The 22,326-nt window shown below is 25.7% G+C and overlaps 1 protein-coding gene across 1 annotated transcript; it reads left to right on the top strand.

Annotated features, from left to right (window-relative positions):
* The first annotated feature begins 1,696 nt into the window (after positions 1–1,696).
* On the top strand, positions 1,697–21,803 carry LOC113550906 (peptide transporter family 1-like). The gene is given in 13 exon segments (XM_026952862.1): positions 1,697–1,701; positions 18,315–18,576; positions 18,838–18,933; positions 19,029–19,196; positions 19,543–19,608; positions 19,610–19,795; positions 19,864–20,133; positions 20,215–20,315; positions 20,398–20,526; positions 20,613–20,715; positions 20,830–20,958; positions 21,374–21,478; positions 21,547–21,803. Coding segments are annotated over 13 exon segments (1,773 nt in total). The 3' UTR covers positions 21,700–21,803.
* Positions 21,804–22,326: the final 523 nt, after the last annotated feature.

The following is a 22,326-nucleotide window of genomic DNA, read 5'->3' as shown; positions in this document are numbered from 1 at the left end:
CAACTAAAACATGGTATTACATAAAAATATTGTGACTATAGATTTTATAAGAATATTATATAAAAATTATTTTTTAACTGGTTTGAACCTTGTATTTTGAAACCTTGAATATAATTATTATAATTTTCATGCATTTTACCTATTCATAAGTTTTTTTATCGTATTTTATCAAAAGAAAAATCTAAAATAACGATAAAATTTAAATTATCTATTATTAGTTCAAAAAGAATCAAAATATTTAAAAAATGTATATATATTATTATAGAAAATAATTTTATAAATACGTTGAGAAAATTTAAAATTGTATGGGTATTCATAATTCCTGTTTTTACTTAAATTTATTTTTGTTTGTCTCAATTAAAAAAAAAAGTACCAGAAATTTCGAACTAATATATAAATAAAATCCAATTTGTTATCCAAAATTACCCTCAAAAAATTAGAATTTAATTTAAGCATTTTATCTACTACTTGTCGTGTAAACACACACACCCACACATTATTTTAAAATTAATCCACTCTGAATCTGAAATTCAACAATATTATTTTTATGGAATATTAAACTTCCGTTAATATTTTTATTAGATTGTGAAAATTGAATCAGCTTTATTTTGTGTATTTTTAAAGGTTGCTATATAAGTTTATTTTCAGCCCTGTAAGCATTTTATAATTTCTTGGTAATTATGTTCGTAGGTACACGATGGTGTACTTCACCGACATTATCTCTGTTCTACAGTATTCACTATTCATTATATTAAAATATAGAAACACGAGCTCAGATTACCGTTCGTTATAATATGGGTGTATAAAAACCGAATCCGTAACACAAAATTAGATAACCTGATAAATGAGAATGAAATAAATAGGAACATGTTTTGAAATTTAAATTAATTTTAATATAATGCCAATTTTTCCACAATTTTATAAAACGTTAAAATAAATAAATTTTGTCAAATAGATATTTAAGTAATTAGAAAATTGAATTTAAATTGAATGCATATTTGACTGAAATAAAATATTATTAATTATTTTTGTTTTGATTGTTTTTAATATCTATACACTTTAAAATTGTGTACTAATTATATTTTGCTTTTTATTTTAAATAAAATTTGTAAGAGCAGTATACACAATTTTTGTGTTGTAACACGATTACGCACCTAATTTCTAACACAATTGCCTCTATACCTTTTTACAATGGCATACTAAATTATATGTGTTTATACCACATAAGTATAATTTATATACAATATTATATAATATATACAAACATATCTTATATGTAATAAATTGGCATATTCATGCATTCAATGACTGATTATTAATTCAAATGATAATTTTCCTTTACAATTACAGACTGAAGTCTGACAACAAATTATATTTTTGTTCTAAACAATATATAGTGTACCTACTAATTGATAAAGCATTGATTTTTATATCATATTTTGATTATTATTTTAATTTTATCTGATCATCAACAACTGGGTGTAAAGCAATAATTTATAGTATTTAATAAAGATAATATTTTCTTCTTAATAAGCAATATTGGCGTTCGATATCGGTATCTATGCTTTATTTGTAATTTGTACCGTGTTTACAGTGAACGTATTACGTGTTATAGGCGTAGTGTAAAATGTGTGGTGAATTAAGTATTAAAATGAACTTAAAAATACAAGATAAGCATACATTAACAAGTGAAAAAATGAGGTAATATCCGATACCGGTGTATTTATAAAAGTTGTTTAAGTCTGTTGTAAAAGTCTCCTTGTTAATAATGATGTTACAATAGTTAATAGTATGCTTAATGATTATAATAATGAGGTAATTTCTGATAATGTCATTGGTAGGCAAATTATCAATTCCCGTATTAAAAAGAAATGCGAAAATGATTTATTAAAAACGCCGCAGAAAATTATATCGCATTTGTATACAAAATAAATTTAAAAATAAGATAGTAGAGGAAAAGTATATGTACGATTTCCATCTTAAAATTAGGCCGAAAATTCTAAAATAATTAGAAGAATCATAAGTTCGAGTAATTGATAGGAGTAAAAATATTAAAAGTAATACTGGGGTATTATTTTATCACATGGATACAATTTCAAATCCAGTAATGTTTACTTGTACTACTTATCTCAAAATATTAAGTTGATTTCCTCATATATCTTTGCTAATGTTACGTTTTCACATTCCATTAACTGGTATAAATACATACAACTTTTATTCATTGATTATTTGGCTCAATCAACTTTTCATTTTGATTTTGAAAAAAGTACATGCATAGCTGTTAAAGAAAATGTTTTCAAAATGCAAAATTCTGATATAATATGTAGATTTATACAAATTCAAAAACATAGTTGACTATTAAATGAGTATAGATCAAGTTCCAAGTTGGATTATAATTTTATTTTAGAATTTTTACCAGCCAATTTAGCTGAGAATGCTTTTTTACATTTAATTAAAAATACTCTTATGTATAATTCGAACTTTCCGATTGTGTACTTAAAAACTATGTTGGAACTGATGCATAATTTCCATCAACTTTTTGATAGATAAACCACCAGAAGAAGCTAGAAAAACTAATGGCCCAAACTCCAGGATCTTTTCATAAACACTATAATTCTAAATAATTCGAAATTTCTATATCTCGCATATCAAAAAAGATATTGACTATGGGCGATATCGCCATTTATGTAGATATTATATACCATTCAGAACAAAAATATAGACTGCAGTTAATTCATTTTCATCTCAAAAGTATAAGTGTTTAATTTACCTTAAAAATAAAAATTAGTTAATTTTTATTAAAATAAAATTGTAATACATAGTATACCTATCCACTGTGCCAAGCGAGTAACATCACTTCGCAGAGATGATCAATTTATAGTCTTAAATGCAACCTTGCAACAAACATCTATAATACATATCTAAGATATTCTAAATTAATATAATTTAACTTCTAAAATTTAATATTCATGCAATGTCTTATGAACGTAACAATAATTATTAAAAAATTGTTATCAAAATTCATATCCAAGGGATTTCAAATAAAGGATGTACATGTTACTTCCATTGTAACATCTCATAGAAATCATACTGTGTGCAATAACGCGAGGTTCACATCCATGCGAAGTCACCAAGTGATATAAAATATCAGTGTACATTTGAACTTCTATGTACCGTTAAATAGACTACAAATGATTATAAATAATTTTTGAAGTCCCAAAGAACTCGCGGTATAAATCTCTGAGATAATATTTGTGTGACTTTGTATAGAAGTTACATGGTTTAATTATTAATCATTATATCTCTCCGAGAAGTTGCATATACATCACATAAAACCGAAAGGGAATTATATAAGTACATAACTAGGTAACTAAAGTAAATCAGGTTGTAACTAACGTTTTCAAACAATATTTAATTATATATTTACTTACCTACCTACCTATTTCTTCTATTTATTATTATTATAAAATGTATGGTTTCAAAAGCTTTATAGATAGTCTGTCTAACTTTAAAAAAATATAAAAATATAAAAAATAAAGTAGAAAAAAGTATTTAAAAACAGATTATAAAAAACAGAACCTACCTATACCTACTGTGTCTAAATACTTTTTTAAAATGTATTTGAACTAAAATACACGGTAGATCTTTTTTAGGCAGTCCGATACTGATTACATTACACAAGTCTAAACACTCTAAATATTCTACAATACCATCACCAATGTATCTCAGTAGCATGTCCCAGTAGGATAGGCGAAGCGTTCATTAAATTAGGGGTATCAGGTTCGAATATTGACATTAAGCATCCCAGTGACATCTCTGGGTGATCATTGAGCACAAAAACACAAATAATAATAATTTAATAATATAAACAACATATATTTAATAATTTATAATTTATCTTAAAAATAAAAATTAGCTAATTTGTATTAAAATAAAATTGTAATACATAGTATACCTAATTATAAATAAGCAAACAGTGAATAAAATCTGTATAAAAATGGAAAGAAATCACTAAAAAAAATAAAATGCAGCATCTAAGTTTTATATAAACTATAAATAATAATCTCAATTATTAGACAACATTAATATCATTCGATCTCAAAAATAAATCCCGATTTTCATAGACTCTCATAAAATTACGAACTATAGAGTATTGGTAATGCTTAACCGTACTCAAATCAGTCAAATTAATTTAATTGAACTTGAAATTTATCCCATAGACCATATGGTCCAGATGCCCCTCTTATGTATGTATACACCGACTTACCGTGTTTATTACCTATTGACTTAGTTCGCTATTATGTTAGACTTAATTCATTAATAACACCTACTCAACTACCTGCGTAACTATAATCTAACTCGCCGAGCAATCAATTATCTCAATGAAAGCCAACAGCACTATAGAATTATACAAAAATAGACACGAATTATACCCATAGTTCAATACAAGACACGATAACTTTACATTTATAATATTATTATATCACATTGCTGTGCTATTTATCTTATCTGATGTTGCAGTAACCTAAAACATACATTGTTACCTACAAGCTCGTTTCGGATTGAATAAAATAGGTAACGTAAAATAATAATAACAAAAATTATATTCTGCAAAAACGGTAGTGTCAGTATAGAAATATAAATGATTTATAATGGCATTTATTATTTTAGTGATTACTTTTTATTTGTATACATTATTCAAAGGTAGCATTATACTAAAAATCATTTACTTTAGTGTTATATATCATCTTTAAAGTAAAGTATCTGCATTCAAATATTTTAATATAATATGAAAATTGCATTACGTCCACAATGTTAGAATATTAAAAAAAAAAATGTATTTTAATTCGGTAAATTGTTTATAGTACATTTATACACTAACGTCCAACATACTATCTGGAAAATCGACTATTTTTTTTTATGTTTGATTAATCGTTCAGTATTAATTATTATACATTTACTGGGTGTTAAAAAAAGATTACCTATTTCGAGTATCGGCCTAATAAGGCATGATATTAAATTCCCCATAAAACGTTCAGTATTAAATATTACACTCAATAATCTAATATAATCGATTTAAATTGTATACCTATATATGTAACTAATTATGAAAACTAATCACGTACATGATAATGTTATAGACTATGATACAATAATACTCAACTCTAAAATATTGTTTCATAATGTGATGAACATTTCTGTCACGATATCTATTATATTCATTATTCATTAACACTTATTGAATTGAAAAAAGTATAAACCATTTGGGTTTGATTATAAACGGAAAATACAGAGCTAGTATGTTATTGCTAAAAATTATATAATATTTTTTTGACGTCGTACAAATTGATTAAATACGCGAATTTCTATCCCAGGCATCCGAACTTTTTAATTCAGTAGTTACAATCATTAAAATTTAAGATCATAATTTTTTTTACCTAATGTTTTAAGCTTTTAACTGCATTTAATACTTTATATTAAATGTTATAAGTTAATCATGCAAAATCTAGTAAATTTTTAAAAAAATTGTTTTATTAATTTTCGTTTTCATTGGTAACACAGAAGATAAAACACAAAATAATTATTATTAAATTTGGTTGTAACGGCCAATTTTTTTAATAAAAATTTTGAATTTAGGATTTAAACAGCTGACAGTGAGCAAATATTATATTTTACATTGAACGTCATCGTCATGCGCTCACATTTATAATAGACACAATCGTATTTTCATAGTGTCATATAAAAAATTTGTCACGAGGAAGAATCTGTGGTCTACTTTTAATCCTGAAAATAGTTTTTTCTTGCTTAAAAATTGAAAAACTATAAAATAGGGGCTGAAAATCTTAAAAATAAGTTTAAAAAAGATTTTTGTCGCAAGGTAGCTTTAAAACTACTTATATGCAATCGTTAAGAAGTTTTTTTTATTTAATTTATAGAGCACATTACAATGCTGGTTAATATAGTTTTTTTTAATCTAAATATCGTGTCTGGAAACTTGAGTGAAAGAATTAGGTATTGGTAGTACTAGTGGTAAGATCTGCCCAGTTTTTACATAAATTATAAAAAAATATACTTTAGAACCACTAATTTGACCATCTTAAAAATATGTGTTAATTACATATTTTGTTTATTTTCACGGGCCAAAACTACTAAACCGATAAAAAATATCCATAAAAATATAAAATAACTGTCCTTCTTGGTTATTCCTCTTCATCTTGGATTTAGTCTTGGTTTTAATTTAGATTATACAAAATTATACAACAATTAAATATCTATTATATGGTTGGAGTTTTGTTTCTCTGAGATAATAATATAGTTCAATGTATATATGTATTTATAATTCAAACATAAACAAGCTCAATCATTTTAATTTTTAATTTTATAACTTATTTTAACATTTTTAAATAAAATATCTTAACAAACTTTAATCTAGTTAATCTACCATGTACTGTTAATATATATAGGACATAGGTACAGTAATAAAATCACACTAATGACGCAAGAAATAAAACAATAAGAAAAATAATGAATTTCTGTTACATGTACATAATATTAAAGTAGAAATTAATTAACGGATATAAATAATCACATTAGCGACTTTCAGCGTTTGTGTCGAAATCGAGAAAATTAACTAATTATTTCGAAGTTATTAATTGCCTCAGATATACCTGTGAAACAATTGTATTTGGTAATGCTTCCAATTATTTCTGATAATGTTTTCAATAATTCACCATTTCCTCGAATATCAATCAAAAATAATACGAAATAAATTTCTCATAATATCTCTCATAAATAAATAAAATAAATATAGGTACCTTACACTATAAATTTGTTTTTCTGAAAAAATTATCAATTACAAAGAAAACATGTGAACTAGCCCGATGACATTTATACATAATCACTATACAGGAATTCGTGAGAATTAAGTTTGAGAAAATTTGGAAATTTACACATAAGATATCTCCCATCAAGCATCAATAATACATGCAAATGCAAATTATAATGTTTCTCAAATTTAAATATTTTTATGACCAGTGCAGATTAAAACTCGTTAACCTCATATTGTATCTAATTTTTTTGTGAAGAAAGATGGAAACGAGTACCCAATATTTCAATGACATTTTAATAATTATTTGCAAACAATTAAATTTTTTAACATAAACAATAAAATCTACGATTTATATAATGTATTCTCTAATAGATACATACTTAGATAATAAAATAATAGTTATTGATTAACAATCAAGTGGTTGATGATTTTATATTTTGAAAAACCAAAACGAAATCCTCTTGTAATTGATTGTATAGTTGCGAAACACATGCATATGTTACTATAGTTACACAACCTAACTTTAATAAAGGATATAATATTACAGTAGAACTAAGATAATGTATATGCAATATTTTTGTTAATACAAGGTGGATATCTGATATATAGATATATATTTATCCTATATTATATCCTATGTATCCACCGTGTGTTAATATAATATTGAACGACCTATTACTGTTTTCTGTTGCTATAGTTACACAATTTAATCTAAATAAAGGATATATTTATTTTAGTGGAAAGAGGTATTGTTTATATAATTCAATTATACCTTCAGTTAAATTTATCTTATTATATTGTACATAAACAACTATGTAATTATATCAGTATTTATAGATTTCTTCTTTCTTTGAAGTTCAGAAATGTTTATTTAACTCAATATTTTATTAAATTCATATAAATATGTATATAACACACTGTTGTGAAATGTTTTAGTTAATTAAATAATCAAACAATATTATATCAATGAAAGTGCTATTTGATCGTATAACTTAAATATCTGCTACCGTTTTCTAATATAGACATTTATTGAAGTCTCCTGATTTATGGTGTACTTTTCACTGTGTTTGTCATGGTGTATTAATTATGGAACTTACCAGAATATTTATTCTAAACAGTATTTGGTTTTTCTGACTTTCTGAGGCAAAAATAAATAATCAAAATGCTTATTATAAGAGGCCTGCCAGTAAGAGGTAAAATGCAATCGATTCGTCGATGCCTTTCGGGACCTTAGTTTCAACACTAAAGAGCTTATACTTACTTATACTATACATGTTTTAAACGTCTTATTATGTCTATGAGTTTGATAGGTATATAATATTGTGAAATGTATCTATGATAAAAATATGCATTTCAGAAAAAAAAACTCCAACACCTTGTATTATGACTTGAATAGATTTTTTTTGTTAGGAAGAAGATTGTATACTAATCTAACCTAACATTGGTTATTAATCATGTTGCTAAAAACAAAAATAGTAAAATATGATTTGAAAATTGATCACATTTAAACTATTATTGTAGAGTATATATAAAATAGAAATAGAATTTCAAAAATCCAAGTCTAATGCAACCTGTAATCTTGCTATTTCAAAAAAAAAAAATGATAATGATAATAATATCATATCAAATATTGAAATCGGATCACTACATAATGTGACAATTTTCATCTAAGAAATTTTTTTGAGCGAATAAACTACCTGCATAGGCTTCTTAATCATTTTTATATTACCTTATTTTATGCATTGTTTTTATATAGTAATGGTTTATTGTAATTTGTAACCTTAATTAAATTGTATTTATTTAATCTTACACATCTTTTAAAATTGTTAATTTTACATAATTTAAAAATTTGGTTTTTTGTTTAAATAAATTTATTAATAAACTAAAAAAACTAAAATATTAATCAACTAATTTTAGTTTTACGAACAATTTTATTACTTCAAGGTGAAGCAAGAAATGAATTGGTTTTACAATGATGTTTACGTGTTTTTTATGTATATATAAACGTCTTGGGCGTAATCTCAAATCTAAGTATATTACTGAATTACTGTAAGTGACGAGTGTACAGTTTTGGTTGACGCGGATCACTGTTAAACTTTGACAACCGCTCTGCTCAAGGGTTAAAAGTCACGATGATAACAGCCGCGTGAACTTTTTGTACTTGTTAAACAAACCAGATCAAATGCAAACGCTAATACACAGTTAAAATGAACTAACATTTCTACATCTTTTTGACGTTACTCTGGATTCAATTTGGACAGCGTTAAGCATCAGAAAACCGTTACAAAAGTGTACGTTTAGCGCGTGGTGTTCTGGTGGTCATAGCATTGTTTGTTTTCGCGCATAATTTACAATAATAATTATTGCAAGATATTCGCTTGGATATTGATTTATTGTTTTCAACTCGTTCCCGTTTGATTTTATTCCTACTTCTGAGATGGCACCCGGACAAGGGCGCGTAAACATTTATAACGGATTCGACTGTGACGTTTTTTTCATAGTCAAAGTTATTACATATATACAGAATCGCATCGGCTCGTATTTTGTGATTTGTTTTAATGTGTTTAGGTATTTTTTTTTCTTAGATTTTGTTTATATTAAATATTATCTTTCATTGTTATCTTAATTTCAACATTCCATTAATAATTTTAGTATTACTATTATTTTCATTATTATTATTATTATTATTATTATTATTGGTTTAATCTCTCATCATTATTAACATGTACGTAATATATAGTGGTTCTATTTATATAAAATATAGATAATATGTACAGAAATTTTAGTAGAATGGGAATTTTGTGGCGATATATATTATATACATTTAGCATATTGCGTTCTTCATAATGTTGTCACAAAAATAAATTAATACAATTACAAAGAGACAAATGAAAATTTCGATGTGCATTTGAATGATATGGAGCACCGTGACAGGTTTCATTTCAGGACATTTAATACCTAACTTCCAATCCCCTTAAGCATACATTCACTATTTCATGCATCTTTCAATAGGAATTATACTTTTGAACAACATTGTTTCTAGGCAGTGTATCATTATTGATAATAAATATTATGGTATCATATACTCGCTCGAGTTCCCCATAAAATTCGTTATTAACTTTATCCTCTTTTTTCCCCGTTGTCATGCGACAGTTGAGGATAATTATTTGATTGTGGTTATTAGTTTAAAATAATAATCAATCGTATGAAACACACTAATTAATTTATTACTTCGAATCTAGTCATCTTTGATAATAAGTGGTTCATTTATCATAAATCCTACGCCAAATTCGTGCCTAGGGCCGTACCTCTGCTTGTACAATGTATGATCGTATGGCGCATATTTAAACATTTTATATTATCGATCATAAAGACATTGCCCAAGTTTATTTGATATTTTTTTATTTATTCGCGATATATATGCTGTAACAAGTTTTAATATAATATCATATTACTTTGCTTTCTTACGTCATAAACTTCGTGAAATTTGATATTTAACCAAAAAATCATACTCTTCAATAGTTCAATATCTATTACAATACAATAACAATTTTATAATTTATTTGATTATATAGTTAATAATAAAAAAATTATAAGATATTTCTTACAATTAGTCCGGTTAAATTTGAATACAATAATATTAAATCGTGTTATCATTCACAACAGTCTAATTAAAAAAAAAAATGGTTAAAAACCAAAAATTGAAGTACGTCTCTATAAACATTGTCCGTTTCACAATAGTTTTATATTAAAACACAATAACAATTTCTTATAGAGTTTTGATTGATCACACACTTGATTTTAACGATAATATTACACTGACCACTAACCAGCACAGAGAAAAACTCGTTAACTATTTGTACCATTTCTGTTCGCTACGAAGGGTGAATTGTAAAGTCATTAAAGTGAAGAAATGGATATCCAATATTTTCATCAAATTTAAATATCAATTTACAATGATAATTTAATTTTAGGATGTGTCATGAACTCTGTTGACTGTTATAGATATCATGTATTTTTAAATGGAGAATTATTGACGACAAATTGGTGAAATTATAGAGTAATTAGTCTGCGAGATATAAAAAACATCTTGTAGTGTACCTACAATCAAAATATAAAAGCATATTTTAAGTATATAACTTATAAATAATAAATTTATATTGTTGCATGTATAATTATTTACCAATGAAAAAGAAACTATATTCATATTAAGAGGAAACAGCTATACAATAATTTGTGTATGAGCATAACTATAGCATTCATAGTCACCGCTATAAAATTCACTTTTATTATAATGAATTATTCTTATATATTATTATTATTATTATTATTATTATCGTTTTTAAATTATCAAGTTTAAAATTATATTTCATTATATGGCAGTATGCCTATTTGACTGTTGAAGTTTTAATATTTTTAATTGATTGTTGAAATACTTCCAGAAAAATATTTATTTATACATGATATACAACGTTTGTATTGGTTATTCGATATAGGCTCCGATTACGATAAAGTCCTAAAGTATATTTTCCGTTGATTGATCGTGTGGTATCAACTATTTATATTAAAAATTAAGTACCTATTAATTGTATCGTTTTAATAATAGTGTATTTATTTAGTTAATTTATTATACCGCTATTTTATGTGCTGATTTAAGGTATTTTGGTACATGTATTTGTATTATACGTATACTCTGACCTAATGTTGACCGTCATGTTATTGGATTTCTCCAGTTAAGTTTACTTAAGAAAAAACAGCAAAATAATAATTGAAATAATGACAATTATCGTGAACATAAAATAAAAAGTAATACAATTCTTATTTTTTAATGAAAATTATTGTATAAGATATTAGTCTTATCTTATATTGATAACAATTCGAATTATTACTCTTTGTTACTCAAATAAATTTGTGTAAAGGACTTTATATGCAAAAAAATAGTAGTATATCCAAATTTGCTATATTGAAGGAACTATACGATATTTTATTGTATATTGATGGTCATGACTCGTGATACATTTTTTATTATCATTGATATACAATTTTATGTGAGCTGTATGAACTAACAAAATTGTTTTGTTCAGTTTTTAATTTTCTTTAATATTTTATTTATCAAAACTTTACATGCATATATAATATCATAATATATACATTTTTGCATTTCTACGAGCACATGAAAACTGTACTCACAAATTGTAATTAAAAAAAAAACCCTATTAATTTTTAATACGTTATACGTTTTCATTATTAATAGATAATATTTTGGCGGAGTTGTATTGATATTAGTGTAGAAAATAACTGCTAAATGTTAGTATGTATAAAACTAAATAAACAATTAATAATTACTAATTACTATTACATAGTTTGGTGTTTTAGATCGACTGTAACCAGCGATCTTTGCATTCGTTCCACTTTCGCTTTTCATTTTATTTTTAAATATTCGTTTGTTCGGGTTATTACGATAGTTTAAAACATAAAGTTCCATCATATTAATTATTAATCATAATTTTGGTGATCTCAATTCTCGGCAAGACTGCAATTCACGATGGTAAAATGTCCCAGTTTTATTTCACCGTACTCGCTTTTGATGAAAACGTATTTACTAATACGCCCTATTGCTCCATCTATATATTTATAAATATTTTCGCATTCAATTTCGTATTGCAGTTCAAATAATAAGTTTACATGTATTTTAATATTGTTGAACATATCCAACGATGAAGCGTATCCTCAACGTACAATATTGTCAATATTATGAACATGATTCCGTTTGACCGTTTCAATACAAATATATGTAACACTGTGACTTATATTACAAACGACAGAACCTTTTTGCAAAAATGATTGTTTCTCTAATATATACATATACATATGTATGTTAGAGACATCGGGCAAATTTTCCGACTCCTGTAAAGTGTGCTGATCGAGTTATGACAATATAATTTCAAATTATTTATTAATGAGTCAACCTCTCAACCTTTGTACAGTCATGAGTCATGACTAATGAAATTATAAACCAAATTTATATGCATTGAACACAAAAAGTAGTTGACTGTAAACATTGTTAGTTTAAAATACAAATGGTTTACAATTAAATATTTAAACGTTAGTTTGTACATACTAAATATGTAAATGTCTACCGTTACTCTACATGCTTTGAAGTTATTACTTATTAGGTAATTCTAATTATCATTTATTTCAATGAAAGTCAACAACGCAGAATTATACAAAAATCGACACAAATAACACTATATAATTTAACAAAGGTACTACAGTACTTAGGGTACCTACTTAAATATATTATTTATAAACATATGAATGTGATATAATTTAATTAATAAATAATTTTAGCTGCTATTTTTCATTTAAAAATACTCATAGGTAATTATTTGTCGATTAAATCGCTTACATTAAAGTTCATATTAATTCACTTCAAATACAATTTATTTTATATGGCACTTTTAAGTATAATAAATGTTATATTGATTTAACTGCAGTCAAAATAAAGGAACTTTTAATGTCACAATAATATTTTTAGAGTAGTACTGCACTACTGCATAAACAAAGCAGATATTGAAGTATTATTTGTATAATTTTTATTTGTTTTCTTCCGTCGTGAATTTCGTGAATTTCAATATTCTACCATAATATTCTCTTAAAAATTAAATACTTACGGTAGAATAATACAAATTATACAAACTATATGTTTATTGTTTATCTATAACAATTTTTTTGATTATGATGTTTACTTATTATAATTTCGCTAGACATTTTTAGAGAAATACATGAATAGTCATTTACATTGAACATATACTTTTGTAATATTTTTGTCGATTAAATTGTTACAAAATTGTTAATGTTCATATTATAAAAGAAGTCAAATATTAAATAGGTATTAATTATTATATGGTGCTTTTATTGATTGTAATCTAGTTGCATTGGAGTACTAATTGTTTTGTTTCATACTTGCTAATATATTTTTATTAATAGCTCACATCAATGCGCTTAATCAAAATAAAAAATATCAAAATAATTAACTCAATGGATAATAAAGTGAAACGAGCAAAATTTACTATTTTCAATACTCTCGTAACCAATAAATTTTGAGCATATTATCAATTTCTAATAATTCTATACAGTATACAGCCATACCATTTTCGCTAAAGGTAATATAAACAAATATGAGTATTGAATATCAGGATTCAGGAGTACAAAACAATAAAAATATTTTATTTATACTAAAGTATGTCAACATATATTTTATCGTTTTTGATGAACGTCATATTGTATTTATTAGATTTAGAGAGTATAAATTATATAAAGTATTTCGTATATTATATTTATTAAGAAACTTTATATGTACAATTTATTGATATTATATATATATATATATGATAATATACTTATCAGTTATTTTTAATATTGTAAGAAATTTTTATTTAAAAACAAAGCATAATTTATTAGGAAATATAGAATGAATGATTTTTATTTTATTTAAAACACGAACATGGTCGGAACGACTGAACGTTACCACTACTGTCCTTGCCTTAATCCGTGATCGTTATATTATAGTATATTAGTATAATATTATGTGATATTATCTGTGTTCGACGGCGTCACGTGTCGCGCTGACAGATGAGCGACGATGATTTGTCGAAAGTATATTAGATTAGTTCATAACGGTTTTATAATAAGTAATAACCTTACGTCTTATCAATACCTATGTTATAGTTTTTTTTAATATTACCAAAAATATATGTATTGATTATGTTATGTCAAAGCTTATTTATCTTAATTATACCGGTAATAAAAAATAATAATAATATCATATCATGCTATACCCGTAAATATATATTTTTTTAAACAAGTTTTGGTCGAACACCACTATCGTGTAGCCCAATATGCTCCGCGGAACTCTGGAGTTATAGTTATAGTATGAAATGTATGTTAAATAATAGTATATAGTCAATATTATTTTGTACTAATACAATAATATAAGAAAGATCAATATTATAATAATAATAGTTATTACAATTTTAATAAAAGTCAAATATTATATTATTTTTGAATGTTATGATACCTCCTAAATAAATAATTTTATTACATTTTGCTGTATTTAGTATATTATATATATTATTATTGTTGCCGTTTATTATCATGTTTAGTAGTATCCTCCTTTTTTGAAAAAAATTTTGATAGAGGTTCCGTATAAAAAAAATATTGTTGTTTGGTGTTCCGTGATTTCAAAAAGTTTAAGAAACACTGGTGTAGCCGGTAGATCACACGTAATCACAGCGGTACCTATATTTTGCTTTATACTTAACGATAAAATCCAACATAAAAATACCCATCGAATAAAATGAAAAAACCAACAGATGGGACAATTTTAGAGTAAAAAAAATGAAAATAGCCTGTTTCAAAAAGATAATAATATTAATCCTTAGATGCTTAAATTTAATTATTGTGGTATGCCGTTTATCATACTTTTATAATGCGAATATTTTAATATTTTATTTTTAATTATTATTTATTAGTATTATTAATTATACGTTGAAAAATAAATAAATAATAATAATAATTTTATTTTAAATAAAACGTCTTTGAATTCATCAAGTTTCAACGAATTGCATGGGGTTTTTAAATTATATTTAACTAAAAAACATAACCGATTAAAATGTACGACTTGCATAGGCGTTAGTGTTAATATTATTTTATAAATTATAATTAATATTAAAAATTAATTTTAAATTAAATTTTAAAACATATTTAATCTGTTAATGATTTCCAAGTGCCAATTATACATTATAAGCTATAAATAATTATTTTATTTGTTAATAATATATTATTAACATTAAAAAGTTATGATCAAGTATGATTATTATTTTTTAAATTTAATTTGATTTTTTATTTATTGGATATTTTGACCTAGACTCGTCAAACGTAAACTGAGTGATAAAAAGATAAAAGATTATTTCGAGTATTGGATTAATTACCTATTATAATTTTAAATTAAAAACAAAATATATGATTTCTATTGTGGCCAATATAATTGACTCGATGACACTTTGTGTGACATATATACTTTGACTTGATAAGGCGTCATAAGATATCTTCAATTTTCCACTGCTTTGTGATTACAAAACTACGAATTCGTCAAAGTGAATAAGTGATTGCAAAAACTACATAGTTTAGGAACGTTAATATTTAATACGCAGTGAGAGCAAAAATATAAAGTTTTCGGTTCGGCAGTGTAATTAATTTATTAAGTATTGTGGTTTTTTTTCAGCACAACATAGATTTAATACCCGATCAAATGGAAAAACCAGTGAGTTAATAAATATAAATATAATTTAAAAGAATCACCTTGTATATATATATTTTTAATAAAACCATGTCAAGTGCATGTAAATTTCACCGAATTCTAGTGGTCAACTTTTTTCTCATCAACTAAAATACATGTAAATATCACCAGTACTAAATAAATATAAATTCTATTGATATTATAAGAAAACAACCAAATCAAATTTATATGGACAATAATAATCATGTACTCCATTCAGTGATTAAACACGACATTGCATGAAGAAAATAGGTTCTTCTGAAGTTCTAAATATCCTCACGTGATACTCTACTATAGTGGAATTACTGGAACTATTCTTAACAGTAGATAGTCGTATAAGAATGCGCAAAATCGACGTGTCTTTTTGCTGAAAAGAGCATATAAATATTTATGAGTATTTATATATTTATAAACTTATTTAATTTTGAAAATGTAGTATTACACTTTATAGTTTATACGCTTTACCGGATCAAAATGTAAATTTTACAAACGTAATACTATCATAAACATCTACACGATGATAAACAAAAAAATCAAACATTTAGGCAATAAAAATGGTTTATAAGTCTATAACATTAAGCACGTTGTATAATAATTGATGTTATTCTTAATTTTGAAAGGAAAATGTGTGTCATTATTCGTTATTATAATTAAATTAAGTTTCAACATAGAAATTAAAAATAAAAGTCATAAAAATGATACTATTCAAAAAATAATTTTATCAGAATTGACGTTTATTTATCAGGTCAATTGTTAATTCTATCAACATTTTTACAGAAAAAAAATTATACCGGTAGAATTTAAATTTAAAAAAAGGTATATAATCAGTGAAATTTACAATCACCCGTTAGGTTGTAAATACATAATGAAATAATAATATCTAAATAAATTTCCTAGTATTTCCTAGAATTAAGTAATTAGATTTTTCAACGCTAAATTAATGTCTAGTATAAGTAAGGTCGACATTCGAATAAATGTGTTCGAGTGTAATGTGCACATATATCTATAATGTTCTTGCGTGAAAAAAAATGATTTTATTTATATAAAACTATTAAAAATCTATGTTAAATATAAAACTATTTATAAAATATTATATTTATCATTTTTATCTATCACAATGTCCTTCGCACATTTCAATATGCATTTTAATATACAAATTGAGTATTTCAGAAATAGGAATACTAAATTAAAATATCGGCAATCATGAACAATTAATTTTTTTATCATTTAAACTTTCTTTTGTTTGGCTGGGGGGAGCAAATGTAATATTCTGTCGGTTTAAATAATACCACATAGGAATATAGCACTCCCAAGCTCAAATGTCATCAACATTGACAGAGAAAAGGGAAGGCTAAGTAATAATATTTCTAATACTATCATATGCTGTACGTAGTATATTTTTATATTATTACGGTCTAGAATAGAATAGATAATTGGTACATAACCCTAAATACACACTTTAATGTGTCTATAGTAGTCAATGGTGTAATACATTTTTTTTTCGTAATTTTAATTTTTATAAAACCTGGTTGGAGTAGGAACTCATGCGACTATGACTCCTAAGATCCTCTCCGGAGCCGTTCTTAAATGTTTAATTGTATTTCGTTATATTAATACCGTATTGGTATTCTTTTTGCCATAACGCTATTGACCTATTGTCTTTGTAGTGTCAGTCATGTACATACTATAGTATATTAGTACTGGCGTAATTTAAAAATATTGTCAATAATAAATACAGTTTTTCAAAATTAAATATACCGATATTCTATTTTCACAACAAAAATATAGATTTAAACTGATTTAAATGTGTAACAATACTTGACAAATAGCGATTTAGGAAAGAACAAATTTAGGCTAACATGTTTTTTGTGAGTTTACATACTATAATAATGCAATTTTTAATAATTTTATATGTACTGTGTTACATTATAAACAATAAATATTAATGTTAGGTATCTAATTTTAAAATTGTTTTACATTTTACATTTAAAATATTAAAAAATCTAAATATGATGGATTTCTAGTGGACGATACATTATTAACAGGCTAGTGCATACATCAAATAATCTCTTAAAACGTCATTATACGTCTCCGAGAGATCTTGAATCGTTATCTCAAAAAGTTTATGCTAAATTTCATTTTTAGAATCATTGCACTCTTCGGATTATTTTTAATATCAGTTGGTACGGGTGGAATAAAACCGTGCATTTATGCATTTGGTGGCGATCAATTTCAATTACCTCAACAAGAAAAACAACTGCTATCCTACACTACCAAGTTTTCGTTTTCCACATATGCCGGAGCATTGATCACAGCATTTTTGATGCCCGAATTGAGACAAAGCGTACACTGCTTTGGCAGAGATACATGTTTTCCATTGGCTTTCGGTGTAACGACCGTTATAATGTTTTTTTTCCATAGGTAAGCATTCTTGATATTTTTGATATTAAATTTATCATGAGGTTATCATCAGAAGATTTGTATAACCACAGTTTAAGTATTTTTTTTTTATTTGATTCAAAAATCGATGGAAAATATCTACTTAATATATTACTATCTCCTTCTCTTCTAACTCATAATCATAACTCAATCACAAGCCATTATCCATTACATAATTTATTGCATATAAAATAGATTTATTTTTAGTATATATAACTGAATTATTGTTTTATATTCCGCAGTGATATTCATAACTGGAAAAACCATGTACGTGATGAAAAAACCGGAACGGGACGGATTAACCAGGACAATTGGTTGTATTTTCGTAAGTGTCGTTTAATCGTGTAGTATATTTTATAAATGACCAAATATGTTTTTGAAAGTATCAATGTCATTTTCTTGTTACTTTTTGATATTAAGTATGCACTGCGAGCAAAGATAACTTCGAGCGTTCCGTTCAAGGCTCATTGGTTGGAGTATGCAAAGGAAAAGTACACCGAATCTGAGATATCAGACGCGAAGTCTATCTTGGACGTGATCTGCGTATTCATGGCGTATCCGGTGTTTTGGTCACTTTATGAATTACCGGTATAGTACCTATTAGTTATATAGTATAAATTACTATGAAGACTATTGGTAGATATCTCTAAAAGTTATGGTGGCCGATCTACCCAAAAATGTAATACCTCCCCGAACATAATTGTATGCGTATAACCATGGAACATGTTAAAAGTAATCGGGCTATGGGTCTATGTGCCGCTTTACTTTGGACAAGGCAACCCCGTGCTCTCTCACTAGATAAATGAAGAAAATCAATTGAATGTTTATCCATATAAAAATGTAAGCCTTTACATTGTAAGGTATAAGAATAAGATAAGTATGTTAACATGAATCAATAATGTCACGCTTTGACGAGACTTTTGTTTTGAAATAGGGTTCAAGGTGGACATTGCAAGCCACGCTGATGAACGGTCGTGTTGACTTCTTAGACTGGACAATCAAAGCCCGATCAAATCCAGATGCTTGCACCGTTATTTGGTGTAACTATACTAGTCCTTTTAGACGACGTTTTTTATCCAATGCTTGCGACAATAGGTATCCGGAAACCGTTACAAAAGCTCACTTTTTGCGGCGTTCTGGCGGTCATAGCATTTGTAATCGCTGCTCTACTGCAATTTAAAATAGTTGTAAGGCCTTAGCTCAGACGCCTAACTTTTATTTTTTATTCACTTTTGATTGGTATTTTATTTTTAAGGGAAATACCATTGAAATAGCACCCGGACAAGGACACATCAACATTTACAATGGCTTTGATTGCAACGTGTACTTACAGTCAAAGTCATTACATGTGCAGGACTACATCGGCCCGCTCGAAATGTTCAATGTTAGCCATACGGTCGTGTCTCAAGACGTAACTTCTGAAGACATTGTCGAGATTACATTACGTTTTGAATCAAAGTGCAATTTTGTTCAGGAAAACTACGAGTTCAATACCACAGTGACAATAATTGAAGGAAAAATAAATATTTCGATTACAAAAAAAATATAATATTATTGACAATACATAATATTCTGCTATTTCTTAAAAAAACAATTTTAGGTGATATCTTATCACTTAGCTCGATTGAATCCGAATACAATTGCATTAAATCGTGTTGGCATTTATGACAGTTTAGTCAAAGAAAAGTTTGGATACCCTAATTTTAGGTTAATATCTAAATATTGTCTGTAGTGAGTTAAAAAATAGCTTTTATATTTAAAAACAAAAATAATTCATTTTTTTTTTTAGAATTTTATTCGATTACACTTTTGATTTTATCGATAATATTACATTAATCAAGGCTGATCACAACTCTTTAACATCATACTCTCTCTCCTTATTTAGATGGAAAGATTTTAATTCCATTAAGGTTGGGAAGTGAGTATTCAATAATTTTATATTATTACATTAGGTATTATTTACAATTAACTTAATCTTAACACGTATAATGAAATCTAAAACAGATATAATATTTCCTACAATGGAAAAATATTTGCTACACCAACTATGGACATAATACCAGCCACGTTTTATACACTGACATTACAACGAAATGGCGATAAAATGGTAAGATTATAAAGTGATTGACCTGTGGGTTGTTATTAATATCTTGTGAAACACGAGAAAATATAATAAGATTTTTTAATTACTAAGTAACCAATAAGAAATAAATGTGTATAGGATGTACGGCTATTTTCCAAAGACGAAGGAAACTACATTCACCTAATGTGGCAACTTCCACAATATTTGTTTATGAGTATAGCTGATACCATATTCATAGTCACGGTAGTAAAATTTGCATTTACCGAGGTATCTATATTTTTTTTTTTATGTAATAGGTTTATGACATTTTTTATTATTCAAGTAAACATCATTTCGTTATGAATATATTAAATTTAATATGATTCTTCTACTTAAATAATGTCTATATAACCCATTTTAAATTTATATATTATGTACAAATATATTTTCAAAGTATTAAATTACTAATTTTCATGCCTTAATAGAAACATATTCCTTATTTAATTTTTTGAAAATATAAAAAAATATGTGTAAAATGTTATTATCACAATATTACACCAAAAACTCGGATGCCACATCAAATATTAAATAATAGAGTTTAAACGTTATATGCATATTATTACAAAATTCATAAATAACTTATAAAATTATAATTGATTTATGATCTTGATATGACTTAAAAAATATTCTCTTTTTAATAAAGGCGCCAACAAGCATGAAGTCATTCATAGCCGCTACTAATTTATCAACCATGGCATTTGGAAATGTCTTGGTTATTATAATTTCAACGATGGGCATTAAAAATCAAGTATTTATTAATTATTTTATTTTAATAATATAATTTACTTGAAATCGATTTTGTTGTTTTTAATTTAGGCCTATGAATTTCTACTATATTCTGGCCTCATGCTTGCTGATACTTTATTATTAGCTTATTTTAGTGTGGTTTATCGGAGTAAAAATACCGTCATCGCTGATGCAATAACGCCAAATGAGAACAAAATGAATGAAACAACTGGTTTTGACTGAATATTTTTCGTTTTAATGAAATTTGGCAATATTAACTACCCCGCTCGAAAAAAATATTGATTAAAAATTGAATTTGTGCGATGGTTATCATAAATATTTACGAATTTAAACTAATAGTTATTATGCAATATATTATTTTATATTTAATTCAAAGATATTTTTACTATCATTGATGAACTCTATTTTGTGTTATTTAGAATTAGTGAGTACAAGAATATAATTTAGTTTCTGATTTTCGTATATTATTATATTCATTTAACAAGTTTAATATTTAATATTAAAATGTATTTTTTTTGCAATACTATATGTGGTAACTGTACACATCAACTGTTATCTTTAAAACCTGTTTTTTTTTTAAATAATAATAAATATTATTTGGATTGTACGTAGAAAATCAGACTGCTGGAATATAGGCTATCGAATGATTAAGATAGTTGTACATTTTTAGCTGAACGATTGAGAATACTTAAAATTAACAAAGAACTTACCATTAATTAAAAAAAACCAATACAACTGAGAAGGAATTTTCGTGCAACGTTGCCATTTAATTTCTTTGGATATCAAAGAATTCACCACGTTATATTTTGTTGGTCAAACGATTGATTTTCAGTTTCAACATAGTTGCGA

This window comes from Rhopalosiphum maidis, chromosome 2 (assembly GCF_003676215.2).
Source record: "Rhopalosiphum maidis isolate BTI-1 chromosome 2, ASM367621v3, whole genome shotgun sequence".
NCBI lineage: Eukaryota > Metazoa > Arthropoda > Insecta > Hemiptera > Aphididae > Rhopalosiphum > Rhopalosiphum maidis.
This window is presented reverse-complemented; position numbering and strand designations above follow the sequence as displayed.